Source organism: Cupressus sempervirens, chromosome 4 (genome assembly GCF_028749045.1).
Source record: "Cupressus sempervirens isolate cs-2001-9-10 chromosome 4, ASM2874904v1, whole genome shotgun sequence".
NCBI lineage: Eukaryota > Viridiplantae > Streptophyta > Pinopsida > Cupressales > Cupressaceae > Cupressus > Cupressus sempervirens.
In genome coordinates, this window is record NC_143121.1 from 417,140,878 (window position 1) to 417,162,589 (window position 21,712).

At 37.6% G+C, this 21,712-nt stretch overlaps 1 protein-coding gene across 4 annotated transcripts in view; it reads left to right on the top strand.

Moving 5' to 3' along the window:
- The window catches only part of LOC149561817 (Transcriptional coactivator/pterin dehydratase), an 88,265-nt gene that overhangs the window by 26,767 nt on the left and 39,786 nt on the right, over nt 1–21,712 (top strand). For 2 of the 4 annotated variants that reach the window (XM_089825356.1, XM_089825354.1), the window contains exons 2-3: nt 8,793–8,878; nt 9,016–9,139. In XM_089825356.1, coding sequence (XP_089681482.1) covers nt 8,793–8,878; nt 9,016–9,139 — 210 coding nt within the window. Of the gene's footprint in view, nt 1–8,786; nt 8,879–9,015; nt 9,140–21,712 lie in introns of all 4 variants that reach the window. The other 2 variants (XM_089825355.1, XM_089825353.1) reach the window with 1 other exon arrangement.

Below are 21,712 nucleotides of genomic sequence, written 5' to 3' on the forward strand. Positions count from 1 at the left end.
ATAGACTCCTAATAGGGTCCATCTTCTAACAATATTTATATTAGTACATCATCTTGTGGGTACCATCCCCATCGGGGTTTTCCCTTTGATCAAGGGTTACCCTAGTTAACATATCTAGTGTTATTGTGCATGAGTATCTTGTTGTGGTTTCTGATTATATTGCTTATATGGTTAAAGTTTAATAAGGTTGATAAATGTGATATTAGTTGGATAACTGATTCACCCCCCCTCCTCTCATTTATATTGGTGGACTATGTATTCTAACAATTAGTATCAGAGCGAGGTCCTTGAAGAGAAAGCTTAACAACCTTGATAGATCATTGGCGAGTTATTTCAAAAAAGATAGTCCTAAGTCTGATGGAGGAAATTTTGACACCCAGAAGATGGAGCTTCTTGGTGAGACATCAGAAATGTTTAAAGAATTGAGCATTGGGTTTCCAGATCCAGAATCCTTTTGTTACAAAAGAATAGAAGCACAAGTAAAGACATATTCAGATTTGAAGAAGACATGATGATCAAAGAAGGTATTGATCTGCTTATGGAAAGAGAGGCATAAGGTATGAAATTTTTTGTTTGTTGGACGTTTGGTCATTTTTTGTCTAGATGTCCTAAGAGAGTAAGGAAAGCTAGAAATAGTTCGCTTTCTAATGAAGATAAAGAATTTAAAGCAAGTATGGAAAGATTCTTGAATGATTGTGATGATAAAGATAATGATCCTGAATTGGTTAAGGAAGAGGAAGTAGTAGAAGAGATAGCTTTGGTAACTATTGTTGATCCAAAGTCTAACCATGAAAATGTGGATGTTATCATTGAGACTAACAATGATTTGCAGAATGGAAATCAGATTGAAAAACAAAGATCTGAGACTAGAATAGAAGAAAGAGTTGAGTTGACAACTTCTAGCAGAAGTATATCAAAGAAAATGAATGAGCAAGGCGAAGTTGTAAGAAACAAGGCTAGACTTGTGTGCAAAGGATATTCACAGCAAGAAGGAATAGACTATGAGGAGACATATGCCCCTATAGCTAGAATGGAAGCAGTAAGAATGTTCTTGGCTTATGCAGCGAATAAGAAGTTCAAAGTATGTTAGGTGGATGTTATATCAGCCTTTGTGAATGGAGAACTTGAAGAAGAGGTATATATTGAGCAGCCTAAAGGATTTCCTCTGACAGGAGACAAAGATATGGTATGTAGACTAAAGAAAGCTCTATATGGACTAGAGCAAGCACCTAGAACTTGGTATGCAAGGTTGGACAGCTATTTGACAAATCTTGGATTTGCTAAAGGTATGACAGATAGTAACTTGTATTTGAAAGAAATTGAGAATGGTTTGCTGATAATAGTAATATTTGTTGATGACATCATATTTGGAGGAAATGATGAAGCAAGTGATAAGTTTGTTGAAGAGATGAAGAATGAGTTTGAGATGAGCATGATAGGAGAAATGAAGTTTTCCCTAGGATTGCAGATTGTGTAGAATAGTGATGGTATTTTCATCTCACTAGCTAAGCACTTGAAAGACTTGTTGAAGAGATTTGGATTGGAAAGTTGTAAGCCTGTTAGTACACCTACGATAACTGGTCACAAGTTATCTAGCAAGGATGAGAAACCTACAGTTGAGTAGAAGAAGTATAGATCTATGATTGGAGGTTTGCAGTATCTAACTCACATCAAACCAGACATAAAAAATGCAGTTGGGATTGTAGCTAGGTTTCAAGCTGATCCTAAGGAGTATTAATATGCATTAGTAAAGAGGATATTTAGATATTTGAAAGGAACATCTGATTATGGAATTTGGTCTGATAGATCGAGTGATTTCACTCTATGTGCATATACTGATACAGATTGGGTAGGCAGTATGGATGACATAAAGAGCACCAGTGGTGGAGCATTTTTTCTTGGAGGAAGATTGGTTTCTTGGCTGAGGAAGAAACAAGATTGTATTTCCTAGAGTACAACTGAGGCAAAGTATGTAGCAACAACAAACAATTGTAATCAAGTGATGTGGATGAAATAGATGCTGAAGGATATCAGAATTGAGTTTGCAGAACCTATTATTATATACTGTGATAACACAAGTACAGTGAGTATGTTTAAGAATCTTGTATTGCATTCTAAGACTAAGCATACATCTATTAAGTATCATGTCTTGAGAGAGAAGGCAGCAAAAAAAGAGATTAGACTGGAATATGTGAGTACTAAAGATTAGATTGTAGATATCTTTACAAAGCCCGTACCTAAAGATAGATTTGAGTACTTGAGAGGTATGCTTGGGGTTATGCCCTTGCCTACTTCTGAGTAGATGATGCAAAGATTGCATCAGTCCAGTGGTACAGAGCACTATTGTTAGACTGGACTGAATTTTGATGCTTCTTGTATGGGGGAGTATCTGTTATGAGTTGATATTGAGGACTCTTGGTATTTGGTTTTGAACAATGTCTTTGGACACTTGAGCTGGTTGAAGACTCGGAACAATTAATTGACATAATGAGGCTTTTGTCATTGATGTCAATGGGGGAGAGTATGCATGAAAAACATCTCCTCAGTATGTCTGGAAGTCTCTACTTTATTAGGGAGATTTAGAAAGATTCATGTAAAGAAGGAGAAAAATCTCTTTGAGGGAGATATGTAGCATGAGAAATTCTGATGTATGGCGAGTTGTTTAGTGTGAACAACTATTGCCGATCCTAAGAAGAAGAAAAACAAAGTAGTGTTCCAGAGGATTTTAGATTTGATTGATGAAGAGGATTTGAGAAGATGAGAACTGCAATGACAACAAAGTACTATTTGGTATTCTTAGAACTTAGACGTTTTTCATCTATGTTGCCATCAATGCCAAAGGGGGAGATTGATAGCATGAATGCTGATGATACTACATTGGGGGAGTATCCTAAGCATTGGAGAGTATTGACATGTTGCATTCATGACTATATTTGTCATTGATGTCAACATAGCAGTAAGTTTGTGTAGACTGACAGTGTAGCAGACAAAGATCTTAGTTGTACGGACAAGGTTTTGAGTGTTTGGTGATGCGCATTCATGGACATGTTCAGTTTAGTGTCTTAATGTCGAGGTTTAATGTGCAACGTGTAAGTCAAAGACGTATGGAAGTTGTACCTGATTTACAGAGAGCAGTACGGAGACAGAGTACCTCAGAAGCCATTTTTGATATTTGTATTATATCCTCTAACAGAGATATAATCTGGTAATGCACGGTCACCTAGTGACAAAGGACAGTCTGATGATGGCGTTAGCAAGTGCGCAGGTCCTGAAGTCGCACGTGTGAAGTTTTGTATATACTGTGAGCCGATAGTGTTATTGTAATTGTAATTAATTAATTATTTTATTATAATTAATTGCGAAAGCATCAAGGCTAACTCAAGGAATTATTTTATAGATATGGTATAAAGGAAAGATGTTTTCCTTGTTTGTAATGTGTTGTGATCATTGTATGAAGTGCGAAAAAGAGCAGAGTGTTTGGTGAATGCGAGTAAGTGATCCAAGAGATTATTGGACGCGAGTTTCGTGATTTGGTTACAAGATCAGAAGGAGCAGAAGTCCAGTTGACAAGACAAATAAAGAAGAAGTACAATTCATTTCTATTATTTTGCAAGGAATAATATAGAGATCATTTAGACAGTGGGTTCATTGGTCTTGCCCTCAAACTGTTTGGACAGTGGGTCCATCTGTTTTCGACAACTCCTAATAGGGTTGGCACAACTCCTAACAGGGTTGGAATCTCTTAACAGGGATTCAAAGTTTCCTAAGAGGGATTGATAAGTACTGAATGTTGTTATATACTCCTAACAGGGTCCATCCTCTAACAAGGAATATCCATATTAGTACATCATCTTGTGGGTACCATCCCCATCGGGGTTTTCCCTTTGATTAAGGGTTTCCCTAGTTAACATATCTGGTGTTATTGTGCATGAGTATCTTGTTGTGGTTTCTGATTATATTGCTCATATGGTTAAAGTTTAATAAGGTTGATAATTGTGATATTAGTTGGATAATTGATTCATCCCCCCCTTCTCAGTTATATTGGTGGACTATATATTCTAACATGTTCAACAGGGCTAACATTTCATCCAACATAATATAACTTTTCACAAACTTTATTCTTCTTTCAGATTGATTTTTGAATTGTTCAAGTCCATTTCTTAAAGCCACAACTTCTCTTTCTTATTTTAAGCATCCTTCAGATTTCAACAAAAGTTCAGAATCGATTACCTCTTGTATTCTCTTGACCTCGTCAACTTCAACTTTCGGATTGACGATCATTTGATTACCTTCTTCAAGTTTTCTTCAGCGCTTCGTTTTCCTTCAATGCAGAAATCTTTTTCTTCTTGTTCTTTTTCATTCTTGCGATTTCATCTAAGACACACAGCCTTCAAGATCCATCTCTCCTTCCTCAGCATCATGTAAAATGTTAGTTTCATCATTGCTTTGATCTCCAGGAATTGATCCAACAACTATGAGTAAAGTTTCATATTCATCAGCATCAGATGCACAGACACTGTTGTCTTTTGAGTTGTTGATGTCTTCTTCTTTGATAAACACACTTTTCTTGTTCTTCGAATAATTTCTTTTCTTATAATGAAACTGATTTTGTTCTGCTTCTTGAAGTCTTCATCATCTTTGACATTTCTACCATAAGGACACTTAGCAACAAAGTGCCCAATCTTTCCACAACTGAAGCACTTATAAGACAACTTCCTTGAAGCACTTAAAAGGCAGCTTCCCTTGTACTTGCTAGAACCCTTTTTTAAATTTGTTAATAAGATTTGCAACTTCTTCATTAGTACCACATTTTGATTTAGAACTTGTCTCATTTTCTTTCCTTGCAGCCTTAAACACAGCTTCTCTTTTGAATGTATTTCACCAACCATTTTCATCTCAAATGCTGTAAAAATGCCATGTAGATCATCAATTGTAATTTATCAAGATCTCTGGCTTTTTCAATTGCAGATTTCCTAGAATCTACCTCAAACACATTGATTTTAACACCTTGTAAACAATGATAGTATCTTTTATGTCTCTTTCAAGACGTCTAATCACATTGACTATCTCATCAGCTCCTAAGAAGATGATCAGCAATCTACTCTTCTTTCATTTTCAAGCCTACAAACTTCACCTTGTATGTTTGAAACTTTGCTTGCTTTACTTTGGCATCACCTTCATAAATACTCCTTATCTTGTCCTTGATGTCTTTGGTAGTTTGACAATACATCACTTTAACAAATTTACTATTAGATAAACCAAAAAGAATTACATTCTTTTCTTTTGCATTGTTTTCATACTGCCTCTTTCCAGCCTGATCAGTTGGAGGAGTTATAGGGTTTACATAACCATATACAACAGTAATCCATCCATCAAATCCCAAAGAAGGCAAATAACTCTCCATGCTAATACTCTAGAAAGCATAATTAAAACCATCAAATAAAAGTGCTTTATTTGATTAAGATCCTTCTAGACAAGCCACATGCTCTCTATCTAAGATATATGTAAGCTGCTTAAGCCTTTTTGAGTGCTAGACTCTGATTCTAATCATAGAACTCAATTCTTCTACTTGGGGGGAGGGGGTGAATCAGTAGAAGATATAATTTAGATCCTTAAAAACTTTGATAGGCTGATATGCATAAAAACAGATTTAAAAAGAATGCAATCACACAAATAAGGAATAACACATGAAGTACGTGGGAAAACTAGGATAGATGGAAAACCACAGTGAGAAATGGTGCTAGGACCTGCTGTTTTAATCCAGCTTTACGAATAAAAATATGTACAATGCTTTAAGGGCACCGACTGTTTAGGAATCATCAAATTCCTTGCTTGAGAGCACCAACTCCAACAAAAAGATCAACTTCTCAAATTGAGCACCAACCCAACATCCTTTAGGTGCCAACCCTTTGGATGTTATGACCACCTTTCACAAAACTCTTTGTTTTTTTGGACCTCTCTACCTTGCAGTTGTAATACAATACATTTCTCTCAACTTGATGACTAATCTAAATCAGACAATAAACTCTCTTTCAGATTTTACAATGACATTCTCAGACTTTACAGCATCATTCAATTTTAGTCTCTGATTTACAATATCAGCCGACTATACATAAAATGAGACTAAACTTTCTTTACATCAGCAATCTCACAACTTACTTTGCATCAGATTTGATATCACTTATGAATGATTTACACACACTAATATCTCTCTTTACATTAAAAAAGTCTATTTTTCCCCATTGGAGTGGTAGATTTATGACAGTTCAAAATTGTTTAGAAATAGTTGCAACTGTCTTCTGTTACAACTGAATCTTTGACCAAATAACTTAGTTATTACAAGTACTGATGACAATCTTTTCAAATGCATTAAGCATCAATGATGAATATCTTCAAACGCACTGGTTACAAGCAGATACTTGAATCAGTCTCTAACAAAACTTTCAACCAAAATTCAGTTATAACCAAATAAACGATCAAATAATCACCAATAGCGAAAAGCAAAGTCTGTTCAACAGATCTGATTTTTGACAATGTCTTTCACCCAATGAAATCTAGGCTTACAGCATTACAGAATAAAATGTATGCAGAGCATGAACCTTCAAAAAGAATACATCTGCCTTCTAAAAATCAATATAGACAAACCATGTAAAGCTCTTCATTATTTGAACTTGCTTGGTAGGATTAAATGACAATATTGGATGAAACCCGATCTGACCAACTTCAGAAGCACACAACTCTAAAACCAAGATAAGTGACATTACAGAATGAAGAGGATTCAATGTGCATATCACCAACTTCCAAGAATAATATCTGTCTTCTAAAACCCAACATATTCATATCATTTATATTCAACACAGAATTTCTAATTCATTGATCGAACAACCTAATGACCTAGGGAAAGTCAAAAGCAAGATAAACAATGTTCAATTCCAATCGCTGTGAAATCAATACTGGAAACAACGTTCAATGAATATTCAGAAACTTTCTTAGCAACAGTGCTCACATTTATTATATATGATGCATTCATTGTTTTACTTTGCTTTATCAAATTACACAAACTTGTATTCATAGGTTTTGCGTATCTTTTGAACTTCAAAGGCAACTGCATTTCTTTGGAACATCAAAAACAACTGCATATCTTTTGTACATCAAAAACCAATCTGAATATGATAAATCAGTCTATCTGTTTGCATATTTATGTCTTTCTTTTTGGCATTGATAACAATCTATCTATTAAAGTTAACCTGAAATACACTAATTTTTGTTCCTATTATGAGAGCTGACATGGTTGTATAATAGCATTTAGCAGTGAGAATGTGCTAAGGTGATTCCCTGAGTGCCGAAGGAGTGTTTATCCTGTCCACCAAGCTGTGATCTAGTGGTAAATCAAGATGCTTGCCACCAAGATGGCTCAAGTTCAAAGGGCATGCCATGAGGCATTTGTAATTACATTGCCACTGTAAAAAAAAATATAGCCACTCACATGTTCTATAATGTAGGTCCCAAAGCTGTATTGTTCAATTGGAAAGGATGAGTACCAACTGGAGTATATAAAATTTTAGCAAATAAACATGCAATGGGAATTGATCAAATGTTCCAATATTTTCTCAGAATCCCAGAACTGGTTTCTCGTAGGTCTAGGATTTGTTTCATGAATTTCAATGCATTGCCTTGCCCTGGAAACAGCCAAAAACTCCTAGAGAGGCGACAGTAAACTTAATGTTTTGGAAGAGTATAGCCATTTTGTAGGATTCAACAAGTTTCTGGTGTTGGAATTCAGCTTCTCAAACTTCTAAAGGAAATCAACAAATGTTATTTGAAAATGTTTTTCAAAGTTTTCCATTACTGTTTCCCAGAACATTGAGAATTTTGTTTATTCTGATGTCATTTCGAGCTGCTTCTTTGATTCCTGCTATTTCCATAATAGGTCCATCCCATATTTTCCTCAAGTTTTAATATATTCATCTTGCCTCCAGTACTCATATAACTGAGCTTCCCAAGTACCTGTCTCCTGTTTCTGGTGCAATAAAAACAACCATTCTATACTAGTAGACAATTTCCCAATTAAAATTTTTCCCTGAAGTAATGCAACTTATGCTGAAGATATTTAGGTATCAAACACAACATTATGATACTTGTTCAGGTTGTAAGTGTTTGTGCACTACTAAAAGCTTTCAAAGTACCACAATTCAATGTACTAAGAATAAGATAAACAAACTCACTTTCTTGTTTTGTTTTATGAGGCAGGGCAACCAACACTATTAGTTGTTATGATAAATGATTCTATAAAATCTTTCATTCTTGATTTACTCAAATAAATTCATAAATGGGAGATTCCATGTTAAATGATATGATGTCCATCTGTTCTGTCTAATTCCCTTTTATGTTCTCTATTTTAACCATCTGTTGTCTTAAAACTTGCAAAGGTAGCACCTGCTTGTAGTCTTGAATTTGTAATAAGCCTCTAGTGATTCAACTAGTCTTACTCTCTAGCTCAGTTTTGAATCAGTAAGTTTTAATGCCTTGTGGGAGATCATGCTTTAGACTTCTCTACGGTGATACTGATCAGTAAATTGAAATACGTAAGATCTATGTTTATTTTATTGTAATTTATTTTTCATCTTTTATGGTTCTGTATGTGCGGTTTCATACAATACTGAATGATTGACAAGCTGGTAAAAAAGAGATTATGACTTAGGACACTCAGTTGAGTCCAAGGTCTTTTATAATTAAGTACACAAGATCTGTTATTACACTTGACTTCATATTATATGCTTGTGAAGAAACAGATCTAGCAAAGAAAAAGTGTATACCATGTCATTCAAAGGATGTTAGACCCATATCTGAAGAAGAAGGGAAGGAGCTACTACAGCAGGTGAATCTTTGAGATAAATTCTTACTCAAGTACAAATGGTACTGGCTTGATAGTTGACCTGTTAGCATTGTAAACATTGGTTTCTTCCTGTAATTTTTCTGCTTATAATGCTTAAAAAGTGACTACAATTGATTCAGATACCAGACTGGAGTATACTAAATGAAGATGGAAAATCAAAGTTGCGTAGATCATGGAAAGTGAAAAACTTTAAGAAGGGGTTGGAACTTTTTGAATGCGTCGGAGATCTTGCTGAGTCTGAAGGTAATTTAGAAGTTACTTGATTTTTAGAATTTTTCATACGGGCTCAGATATTATCAAGCTTTTGAGTTCTAGATTTTGATGTGGCTACTTTCCCTATTTTCGAATAAAGCCAGCCTTTATTAAAAATTAGCATGTAATAAAATATCATCCACTTCTCATACATACAAAACTGAGGACAGATGGTAAGAGAAAGATGTTTCCAGGGCCTCAGATTTTCTGATTTTGAGAAGCCATTTTAGTAACTGCCTAAGCCGCTAAGACTGGAAATAAGAAACAGGATCCAAGAAAGCTTCTATAGCTACAACTTTTTCCTAATCAGTATAATATTATAAACTGCATCTTTTCTTTTGACTGCCTTTTAAAACAGAAGATATCTTATGTATAATGTTATAGCAAAACACTAAGGAAAGATAACATAAATAAGCTCTTAGTATTCTTAGAGCCCATGGTAGAATCCTCTACCCAACTTGCTGATCTGTACCTAAGTATTGCTCGGTCGAGCTTGATCCCCCTCCTTAATCTTCAAAATCTGAACAGTTATGAGGAGAGGGCCTGCTTGTCAGCACAGTATTGGATTCAGTGATCAAAAACTTTTTTGCGCATCCTGATCCTTAGCTTGGAAGGCAGGCTGCCTTCGTGGAAGGGGGCAGAAGTCTTAGTGAAAACACTTCTCATCTATATGTAAATTTATATGTCCTCAATTCTAGCCGAATTGATCTGTGAGCTTTTGTCTCAGTTTCTGAGTTCCCATATGTTGTCGGGAAAATATATATTATAGCCAATGGGTAGAATTGCATCCGAATAGGCACGTGACGGTTGAGTCACCCCTTCAGGAAGTTATATGAACACCGTCCGGAATGGACTTTGGATCATAAGGAGAATTGTAATCATCATTGTAATCAATTATATCAAATATTGTAGTATCTTCTGTATACATGTGAATAATAAAAGGAATACTTCTATGTTACATGTTCTTATCTATTGTCTGACTACATTAATAAACTGTTTACCCTGTACAGTAAACACCATAGGCTGATTGGTAAGAGGAATGATGGCTCCAAAATTCTTGGAGGAAATAAGTTCATTATTTCTGGATTTCTAAATATTGCAGTCAGCAGTAAGCTGCATCGACACTTAGAAGTGTTTTTGGTCCCTTGGACTCCTAGGGTGTTCTCCAAACTTCTCGGAGAGCATGCCTATTTATAGTAAGTCACCATGTTGGCACCCTGTATCATTCTACTGTTCACTTTCATCATGGCATGATTAAAATTGGATTCCATTATCATTGCAGTGCTTTCTGCAACTCTGGGGAAATATTATAGGGGTATACTCAAGTTTCTAACATTTTATTGTTAAATTAAAACTTTTTAAATAAATTTTGAAAAGGTGCTTATGTCCCTCGAGTTGGACTCCTAGGGGAAATAAGGGTCTTGCACATTAAGAAAGTTTATTACTGGTTTAAAAGATCACTTGGTGGAAAATTGAATAATTTTGTAATTTTAAATTGACTAATTTCCTTGCAAAAGCTATAAAAAGAGGTTTAAGGGGCTGATTGTTGCATTTTCTATTGGAGTAGATTTTGCAGAGAAAAGGAGGTGATTCACTAGAAAAAGTCATACATGTACAAGATGGGGTGCTTGTTGTGGCATGATTTCTGAATATTTGAGTTCTAGTCTATGATGTATTGGGATTCCCCACATTCTACCCTGCAAAATGATCAACATTAAAAGAGGTTTCTGTCATTGGCTAGCTGTACATTTACCTTTGCTGTCTGATCATTATTGAGATGGGGATAGAATTGCTGCTTGCTAATTACCTCTATCATATTTGTTGGCGGTGCCTTGGTCATATTTCTCAATTTCAAGTGATTTAATCATCAAAATAACATGGAGTTTTGAGTTCTTTTGCAAGTGGTTTAATTGTCAAAATAACATGGAGTTTTGAGTTCTTTTGCAAAAACTTAGGAGTCTTTTCAACAATGTTTTCAGGAGTCTTTTCATCATCACTTTCAGAAACTGTTTCATCAAAATGTTAAGATTGTTCTTCATCAATAGTATCTAATTCAGGCTCATCTATGTTATCTTTCTACACAATTTCATCAATCTTCACATTAACATTTTTTACAAAATTTTTCAGCCTTTTGTTATAGCATTTATAGGGTTTTCTATGAGACTTGGAGTTCTAATGGGGTCCATAGTTCAGGTGGGGTTGCTTGCCTTGCTAGCGATCGGCTTGGTGGTTTGGTTTCTATTGTCCCATCAAACATCTTTGCTAGATTCGTTTGGGTCCAATTATGTCACATTGTTGCTCATGTTAGAGACATTTGTGTGGGGGTTTGCTACTTCCCTCCTATGTCCTCCCCCTATGCTACCCACAATGGTCCTGATCGGGACCCCTTTTCTGACATGTATGATAGCATTACCTAGTTCTTTACGATTGGGGAAGTCAAACTCCTTGCCCCTTGGAGACTTCAATGCTAGGATTCAAACTATACAGACTCCTATTCATAACAGGGTAGTTGACTCCCTATGTATTGAGGACTTGGATCCAGCTCAAATGGGGCTCCACAGGTTTTTCGAGGATGCAAATGGTCCCTTGACCAAATATGACTGGCACTTTCTTTAGTTAAGTGAGTCCTTAGACTTGGTGGTTCTTAATGGGTTATCCAGTTTTCCTTGTTCACACTCATTATGTGTAGGCCTCATCGCAGTGGTGCTAATGTGGTGGATTATGTCCTCTCTGACAATCCTTCATTTCTTCCATCAGCCCTTTATTCATTACCCCCTTCCTCTAGCCAACCATGCTCTTTTTTGTCTCTTCATCCCTTGCATCCCCTCCCCCTTCTCCCCTCCCACTCCTCCTGCCACCCCAACCACCCTCCTTGTATTTGTTTACCCACCATCTCAGACAACTTCTCCCTCCTCTTCCTGACTTCTCCACTTTGGGGTGTGTCTCCACCAAGCTCTCCCATCTATCCATAACCATCTAGGAAGCAACCATCTTTTCCACCCCTCATTTCTCCATCCCTTGCTTCCCTCGCCTAGACCCAAGAACATCTACCCTATGAATAACTGTTTTGATGAGGTCTGTGAGGCCTCCCATAGGACCCTTCAGTCAACCATCATGCTTCACCACCATTCTTCCATATCCCTCAAGGCTTCTTACCACCTTTTCCTCTTCTAGAAGCGTCTTTACATTTCTTTGGTGCAGACGTACCCTTCGTGCTTCCCTCCATTCCCCCAAGCTCTTTTGACATACCCTTTTCCCCACCATACCCACCTCTCTTTCGAGCTTGACCATAGTTTAGTGGTTTCCCATAGCTATGCACTTAGTGATTTTCTTGGCCAATAACCCTTCTAGCCTTGCCCCCCCTCCTCCCATTGTCACCTTTTTCCAAACACCATTAGGGAGGTGGTCAGAATTTTGAACTCTAGTAGGGTGGTTGTTGAGGAGGGTTTTTAGGTAGAGTTCTTTAAACAAGACATCACTATTATGGGGTCCTATTTAACTGATCTCTGCAGCCAAGTTGTTTGCACTAGCTTTCATCGTCTTGGTTGCTCCACCTCATACATTCGATCCACAAGGGGGGTTCTGCCTCAAACCCCAATAATTATAGAACAATCATGGTTGGGCACACTTTTTCTAAGTTGTATGCTACGACTCTTTAAATCCTTTTGTCAAGAGTTGGACACCATCACACTGGCACCAAGGGGCAAGCCAATTTTTGAGCAAATTATCAGCCTCAGGATCACATCTTGACTCTCCAAGGCATTATTGAGGAGGTGTACCATTGCTCCTTGAAGGTGCACTATTGCTTTGTGGACTTCTACAAGGCTTTTGATTCTGTACTTAGGACAACACTGTTTTTAGACACTTCAGGATATTGGTATTTAAAACTCTTTTGGCTGCTATCACGAGAATTTATGAGAGGGTCTTGGGCCATCTCAAGACCCCTGCTAGGCTTTCAGACTTCATTTGTAGCACTATTGGAGTAAAGTAGGGATGGCCCTTCTCACCTACTTTGTTCGGCATCTACATTGATGAACTGGAACCTTCAAGAATATACTCTTCCTGGGGATGATTGCCTTCTCCATCAGGTTCTGATCTCTATTCTGCCTTTTGTGGATGATGTAGTTCTTTTGGCTTCCTTTCCTGAGGGGTTGTAGAGACAACTTGACAATTTGGTATCTTTTTGCAAGTTGTAACTGTTGAAATGATAGCTTTGGTCAAATAAACATGACTGATGTATATATATAAAAACATAAATCATTATATTGATCATTTTGTAAATCAAATTATCATTCATGATAATTTGATTATCATTAATAATTGATTCCAAGTATAGTCTGAAATTACCGATCTGCATTATCTTTGTTATTTATGAATATCGATATCATTGATATTCTTGATAATGAGAAAATTGCATTAATAATATATCAGAGTCGAATCTGATAAAACTTGTTATAAATTTTGATAATCATCGGTGAGAAATAATGTTAATTTGCTTATTGAAACGGTGCATATACTATTCGTATGAGAAGCAATTGGTTTGCTTAATCCACCAATCATGAAGAGGTGCATGTCGGTGGAGAGACATGCCTCTCTATACAGAGAGACATGTCTATCCATCGACATGTCTCACCAAATAATATATGTATCTCCAACCAGATTGAAACATGACAAGGACAGAAATTCATAAGTGCAAGTCATTTGGATTTCGATCTCTCTTGCTTATATTGAGAAATAATTGAAGAGGCAATAAAATAAAAGACATCTATAGTCTGATATACAACAAATCTAATCCACATTAACATGGTATCCGAGCTAAGTTAAGGAAGATCTGATTAGATTTGAGATAACAAATTATCTAGACTACCAATTTAATTTAAAGGAGAAATCACATTCCATTCTTGTGTGAGATCAAGGTGTGAGTACTTGAATACTATGTGGATCCTAGGATATCTGCTTTGGGAGATTTTGCTTATTTAGGCGTGAGATAAAATGTTATAAAGAGCTAGAGGTTCTTCACATATTTTTTCTCTTGCGGCCTAAATTTCCTCATTTTGTGGGAGTCAATAGGCATATCATTGGAGGGTGGAGATATTTCTTGGCTTTATTTTTGGTCTTGGATGCCATTCCCAAGTCTCTCACCTTGATATTGATCATATGCCATTCTCGTCCTCTTCGGCATTCTCAGTGGCCCTGCCATCCCTACATCTTTCTTGACAATCTTTCCCTCTTTAACATGACTCCCATTGCAATTTTGGGAAGGCATCGGGTTTGAGAGATCTTCGATCTGTTTGGATGACCATGAATTGAATATTTGTGCCCATCGAATTCCATGAGGGGGAACATTGGAGAAAGAATTCTTCTTTCTTGGTTTGCAGGCTTGAGGATTTCAAAGGTGGGCTTCTAATTCTATGTTGATAGCGATTTGAGTCAAACGATGATTGTTTTCATTAGAGGAGGTAGCAGAAAGAATGGTGATAGTTTTATATTAATACCACCTCAAAGATCTTTGGGTACTTGGGATGAGTCTAGAGGTAGTCTCATGAAGTACTTTGGAAGCCTTGAATCAGACCTCTAGGAAGTTGCTTCAACATTTCGTATTCATCCACAACAAGAGCAATCTGTTATGTTGCATTTCGTTTCGTGACCATTAGTATAAATAGTTCTAATTCTAAAATCTTCAAAACTAATAAGGCATAACACAAAAATCTATTAGCAAGCGTGCAACATTTTTTTGGGATCACATTCCTTTGTGTTTAGGAGATAGTTTACTGAAGCATTGGTAAGGAAGGAACCAAAGTCAACCATCTCCCCTAAATTTGAACATTATCATTGTCATACGATAGCAAAAAGGAGTATACATTTCCATAATCACTTTATGTTGGGCATGCCAAATATTTAACTTCTTATGATCTCTCTTGCTGCAGACTCAAGGTTTGATAAGGGACAACCTGATTATAAAATGGGTGTTGCATAGAGATTTAACCATTGAGGATATTCGAAGGGAAACGATGATTACATTTGGATATATTGCGAAGGTAATTGGGCTACAGGATGTGCTTTATACTTTGTTGAATAATTTAGAGGACTAGGAAAGTTAGAAGTAGCCATGGCCCTCTCCATTTATTGTTCTGTCATCCCTAATGAATGTATACCGGATGCCAAAATTGATTAGTGTTCTCAAGTTACCTTCTTTTCTTTTGAACATATAGGAGATGGGTAAGGTCTTCATATATGCAATGACATCCTTGCTTGAACGAACTAGTATTGTGAGTATGGTGAAATATCATGTGACTTGATATCTGTGGACATGTCGTGATAATCAATATCTCTTAGACATTATGGTAGATATCATGAGACTTGATATCGTGTGGAAAATGATAATGATCTTTAAGAGTTAATCACAGTGGACAATATATCCCTGGATATGACATGATCAAATATTCATATGGTAGACATCATGAGACTTGATGTCTGCGCACATACCATAATATGGATATTTGAGTTATGAAAAGCTAAATGTCCCCAATTTAGCAGGTTCTAGGAGCTAGGTTTGGTCAGCTCATGATTGCGACCCTCGGGAGTTGACAATATAATTTGAGGGTCTCGGTTATAGACTTGCTAATTATAGTAAGTCTAATTTTGGCTAGTTGCTATTTTTGGTAGTGCAGAGTCGACACAGTGGTGGTTGTCATTTATTTACTCTTCTGCAAAGGATGAAGTTATTTAATGGCAGAGTCATATTTGTTGCATTAGTTACGAGGCTTTATAATTATTAATGTTATAAAGTGATGTTGTGAAGTTGAAGTTTCTTTAGTAAAAGGTGTAATGCTAAGTTAAGTTGCACAAAAGAGATTATAAATAGGGCTTTCATTTTGAGAATTGGTATCCAATTGAATTATCTATTATCTTGTTATTTTTTGAGGGTTTGAATTTGGGAGTTATGGAGATTGAATTGAATTGTGCTCCAATTTGTTGCTGAGGTATAACAATTGGAGATAGCTTCTTACTAGTGGCTACTGTATTTGAGAAGTCGAACTGTGTTAATGTTTTGCTAAGTCTTGAGACCCATTTGGGAAGGGGCGGTTGAGAATTCTCGCCTTTGTGAGTCCTTCATTTGCTGTTAGGGGATCAAACTGCATTCCAGAGACCGTTGTATGCTAGTAAGGGCTGCGTTTGATGATATCAGGGGCCTGCGTTTGAAGTTTACAGCCCTACGATTTAATTCAGGGTTGACATTGTTTATTGGTGAGCATGTGTTGGGGGTAATTAGGTCCATATTGATGCACCTGGGCATTTGAAGTTCCTACAATAGGCAGTGTGGGATACATAGCAGCCTGAGGAGGTTGGAAATTGCCATCACAACCTACATTTTTTGCAAGCTTTGTGCGAACTGGAGTAATATGCATTTTCAGACCTGCATTGCAATTTGGGAATAAACTTGAAGGGAATTGACTCAATTAGGTTCCTATATGCTATTTGTATTTCACCCCTAACTTACACAATAAGATTATTCATTTTAGCAATTGTATAGTTTTATTGTGGAATCTTCATTTTTGCATTTTCTATTTATACAATTATATCCCCAAAAAACAAAAAATCAAAAAAACACAAAAAAACAAAAAACAAACATCTCAATTTCTATCAACATAGCCAATAGACTAGTCAAGGTCTTATAGTGGTATTAAAGCGGTTTTTTGACAGCTTGTAGGAATTGGGCTCAAGACTATTGTGATTAGTACAACATTCAGAGATTGTCAGTATTTGATTAAGTGTCATGAATAGAGATAGGAGATTCATTTCCGGTATGCATTATGCTCGTAGAGGTTCACCTAGGGATGTAGAGCTTGAGATACAATTTGGTTCTTTAGGCGATAGGGGTGCTGGTAGTATGGGTGGTTCAGCCAAAACATGACTCAAAGATGTTGACACAGGTTCTGAGATTGATAGAGAGGTTAGGGAGACATTTAGGGACTTGGCAGTGGGACAACACCATGTGGTAGATGTGCTGCAACAACTTTCTAACACTGTAGTGGATAGCACTCCCTTGGGGACAGAGTAGGGAGAGGGCTTGAGATGATTTTGTTGGTTCTCATAGATCTCTTGTTGAGGATAAGTCAAGAGCGGGTGACAAATGCAGAGTAGAGGAGCGGATTGGGATTGATGATAGGGTGGACAAGACTGGATGTATTGGAGCCTATAATAGGCCACAAAGACCTACCTTCTTGAGACCTGAGATGGATGCAGTTAGTACTGAGCCTGAGGCTACACCCTTTGTAGATGATGTAGTTGCTCATTTCGCCGAGTGGGATGCGCTACCGCAAGCTATGAAGAAGAGTTTGAATTTTGACAGATACTTGACTCTGAGCATTCCAGAGGTAGGCCTACTCCTGATAGCCAGAGGCCTAGATAGTGAGACTTACTGGAGGTGCCCAGTAAGATGACACTGACACATTTTGATGGTAGCAGGAGAGTGACTTCTAGAGCTTGGGTTCACAAGTTTGACACCTACCTTGCTTTGCATCCTATGATTGAGGAGGATGCTATTAGTTTTGTAGTATTGCACCTTGATGGAGTTGCACATGATTGGTGGTTTCACAGTTTGGTATTCCTCCATCATGATCATATCACATCCTACTAAGAGTTTGTTGACATGTTGATAGAGCGCTTCCAAAAAGGAAGGATCCTGAGGTCTACATTAGAGAGTTGGCTTAGCTACGACAGACAACTAGTTTGAAGGCATTCATCAACGAGTTTCAAAGACTTTCCATGATGGTGTATGACATACCTGAGAGGAGGAGGGTCTTGTTATTTATAGAGGGCCTAGCTCTGCCACTTAGAGGTTGGGTTAAGTCCCTAGACCCACCTTCATTATAGGTGTCTATGAAGAAGGCTAGGAATTTAGAGTCATCTACACCTAGAGGCAAGTTTTCCTTGAAGCCTTCTAGCTCATCATATGATAAGACTGCTCCTAAGAGGGAAGAGAAATCAGATTCTAAGCATCCTATGGTAGCACCTTTGGATCAGAACTCTTTTAATGATTTGAGGAGGAAGAAATTATGTTTCTATTGTAGGGGTCCATATGATGTCACTCATGATTGCCCTATGAAGCCTAAGGGTAAGAATAAGATGATGGAGTGGTTATATGACGATGAGGATAGTTATGATCCTACAAGGCAGCTAGCGGATTATGATCACAATACTCACAGAGCTACTAGAGATGATGATGATGATGATGATGATGAGGTGGATGATTCCAACCTCAAGGTTGCCTACCTTTCTAGCACAAGAAAAGGAGCATTCAGGATGCATGGGCTTTGGGCAAGGCAGTGAGTGATTGCTTTATTTTATATAGGTATCACACATAATTTTATTGATGCTCGTTTGGTCACTAGGCGAGGGATTCAGATTGAGGATTTTGAGGGACTCGGAGTTCAGGTGGCTGATGGTTACACCCTTAGGTATAACAAGATGATTTTAGGTTTTCCAGTTATGGTATAACAAGATGATTTTAGGTTTTCCAGTTATGTTGAATACCTATGCTTTTAAGGTAGATTATTATGTGGTGTATATGGGCAACATTGATATAATTGTTGGCATGGCATGTTTGCATACCCTTAAGAACATTTATATCAGCACTAAGAGGATGGAGATGGAATTCATCATGGATGGTAAACCACAGATCCTTAAGGCTATCAGGAATGATGATCTTAAGTAGATTTCTCTCAGAAGCATGCAACACTTGGTATGCCGTGAGGATGTGATCGATTGGGCAATAGAGTGTGGGATGCTACTTATTTTAGATAGTACAGATAAGCCAACATATTATCCTGATTTTCAATAGTTGAGGACTAAACACTCTAAATTGTTTATGATTTACCACCTGGTAGGCCAGTTGACAGAGGGATTGAATATATTATTGAGTAGAGGAGGGCACCAAGTCCATCATGATTACACCCTACTGACATCCAAAGTGACTTAAGGATGAGATTGAGAAGACTATACATGAGTTGCTAGATGGACACATCAGGCCAAATAAGTCTCCCTTTGCTTTTTCGGTTGTATTGGTGAAGAAGGATGGCACATGTGGATGTGTATAGATTATCAGATGCTTAGTAAGAGGACTATTAAGAATTGGTATTTGATCCCTCAAATTGATGAGTTACATGGGGCACGCTTTTTCTCTAAGATTAATTTGAGATTGTGTTAACATCGATTTGAGTTAGGGAGCAGGATGTATAGAAGACTGCTTTCAGGTGCGTAGACATTTCAATTTTCTAGTCATGCCATTTGGTTTGACGAATGCTCCGCCTACCTTCTAGTCTACTATGAACAGGGTGTTTCATAGTGAGTTGAGGAGATTCGTGTTGGTATTCTTCATTGACATCCTTTTTTACATTAAGACTTGGGAGGATCATGTTGCACATCCTTGTTTACATTAAGAATTGTATGCGATGGAGTCCAAGTGTGCACTTAGGATGACAAAGATGCTATATTTTGGTCACATTATCAGTGTAGAGGGTGTTTTCATGGATCTTGATAAGATTTGTGCTATTTTAGATTGGCCTACACCTAAGCACCTGACACCGTTGAGAGGATTCATTGGACTTTGTGCTTTCTACCCTAGATTGGTGGTGGGATTCTTGAGACATGCAACTCCCCTTACAAATTTGGCTCGGAAGGGTGCCTTTCAGTGGACTCCTCAGGCACAAGAGTGCTTTGAGAAGTTCAAGGTGATTATAACTTTATGCCTTGTTTGAGCTTTTCCATATTATTCAAGGCCGTTTGATTTGCATTGTGATGCCTCAGGATAGGGTTTTGGAGCAGTATTATCCCAGGATCATCACCCCATAGCTTTTGAGAGCAGGAAGCCATGAAGTCCCGAGAGATCATTCAGTGTCTATGATAAGGAGATGTTACCCATTATGCATGCTTTGGCCAAGTTCAGGCAATACTTAGTTGGCAACAAATTTTGTATTAAGACAAATCATAATAGCCTGAAGCATTACCCAGGGCAGGGAGACCTGAATGAGAGGCAACAATAGTGGGTTAGTAAGTTACAGTCTTATGATTTCGACATCTCCTATATTAATGGTACACATAATGTTGTTGCTGACACCCTTTCTCGGAGGCCCCACTTATGCTTGGTTATTGAGATTGCTGAGGACTAGAGGCACTTGATCATAGCTAAGTATGCCAGGATCAGCAGGCAGCTAGTATTATTGATGGCAGTATTCAGGACAGTAGCTATACCCTTGTAGATGAATTGATCATTTACAAGGGGAGGATTTGTCTTGTCCTAGGATCAGGTGTTTGTGAGATCATTCTCTGAGCCTTTTATGATTCTTCTATGGTTGGTCATCCCGGATTCTTTAAGACATATAGGTAGATTCGAGAGAGTCTTACTTGCAAAGGCTCAAAGACATATGTGCAATCTTATGTTCATGAGTGCTCTATTTGTCAATAGAATAAACATGAGCATACTTCGTAGGGTTGGTGCAACCACTCCCCATTCTTGAGTAGAAGTGGGAGAGTATATCTATGGATTTATTGTGGGCTTGCCTAAAGCCCAAGGCAGGGATTGCATTTATGTGTTAGTGGACCGACTCATTAAGTATGCTCACTTTTTCCCTATTACTACTACATATTTGGTCATGCAGTTAGCTGAGTTGCTCTTCCAAGAGCTGTTTAGGTTGCATGGTTTACCCCAAACTATAGTGAATGACCGCGATAACAGATTATGAGTCACTTATGGCAGGAGGTTTTCAAATCATGTGGGGACAAAGTTGACTCCAAGCTTGAGATTGTAAATAAATGGGTGGAGGGCTATCTACAAAATTATTTTTTTTCTCAACAGAGGGCTTGGGTGAAGTGGATTCATTTATGCGAGTATTGTTATAACTCCACTCACCATATGACTATACATATGTCACTATTCAAAGCTCTTTATAGATATGATCCTCCGAGCTTCATGGGTTTGCTGTATGGCGATAACATAGTACTCAAAGCAAGTGATATGTTATAGGATAGTTAGGACATAATGAGGTCATTGAGAGATAATATTCAGAGGGCATAAAATTAGTAGAAGCAGTATGCTGATTAGAGGAGGGCTGCTGGCTCCTTTCAGGCAGGCGATATGGTTTATTTGATGCTGCAGTTGTACAGAGCTTATAGATAGTCTTCCATCAGGAAGAGTGGAGTTGAGAAGCTCAAGACTCGATATTACGGTCCCTTCTGCTTGGTGAGACATGTTGGTGAGGTGGCTTATGAGATGGATCTGCTAGATGATAGTAGGGTACATAATGTGTTTCATGTTTTGCGCCTCAAGAAGGTGTTAGAAAGACATGTGGTCCCATCTCCTGTGTTGGCACCATTAGACGATGAGGGGAGACTTGAGTTGATCTGTGAGGCGATTCTTGATACCAGGGAGAGACAATTGTAGAGGATTATTATTAGTCAGTATTGGTCAAGTGGAAGGGTCTACTGGATGAGGATGCCACTTGGGATCCAGAGGATATTCTAAGTTCTTTAGCACCCCAAAGTGTGATTCTTTGGGGAGGAAGG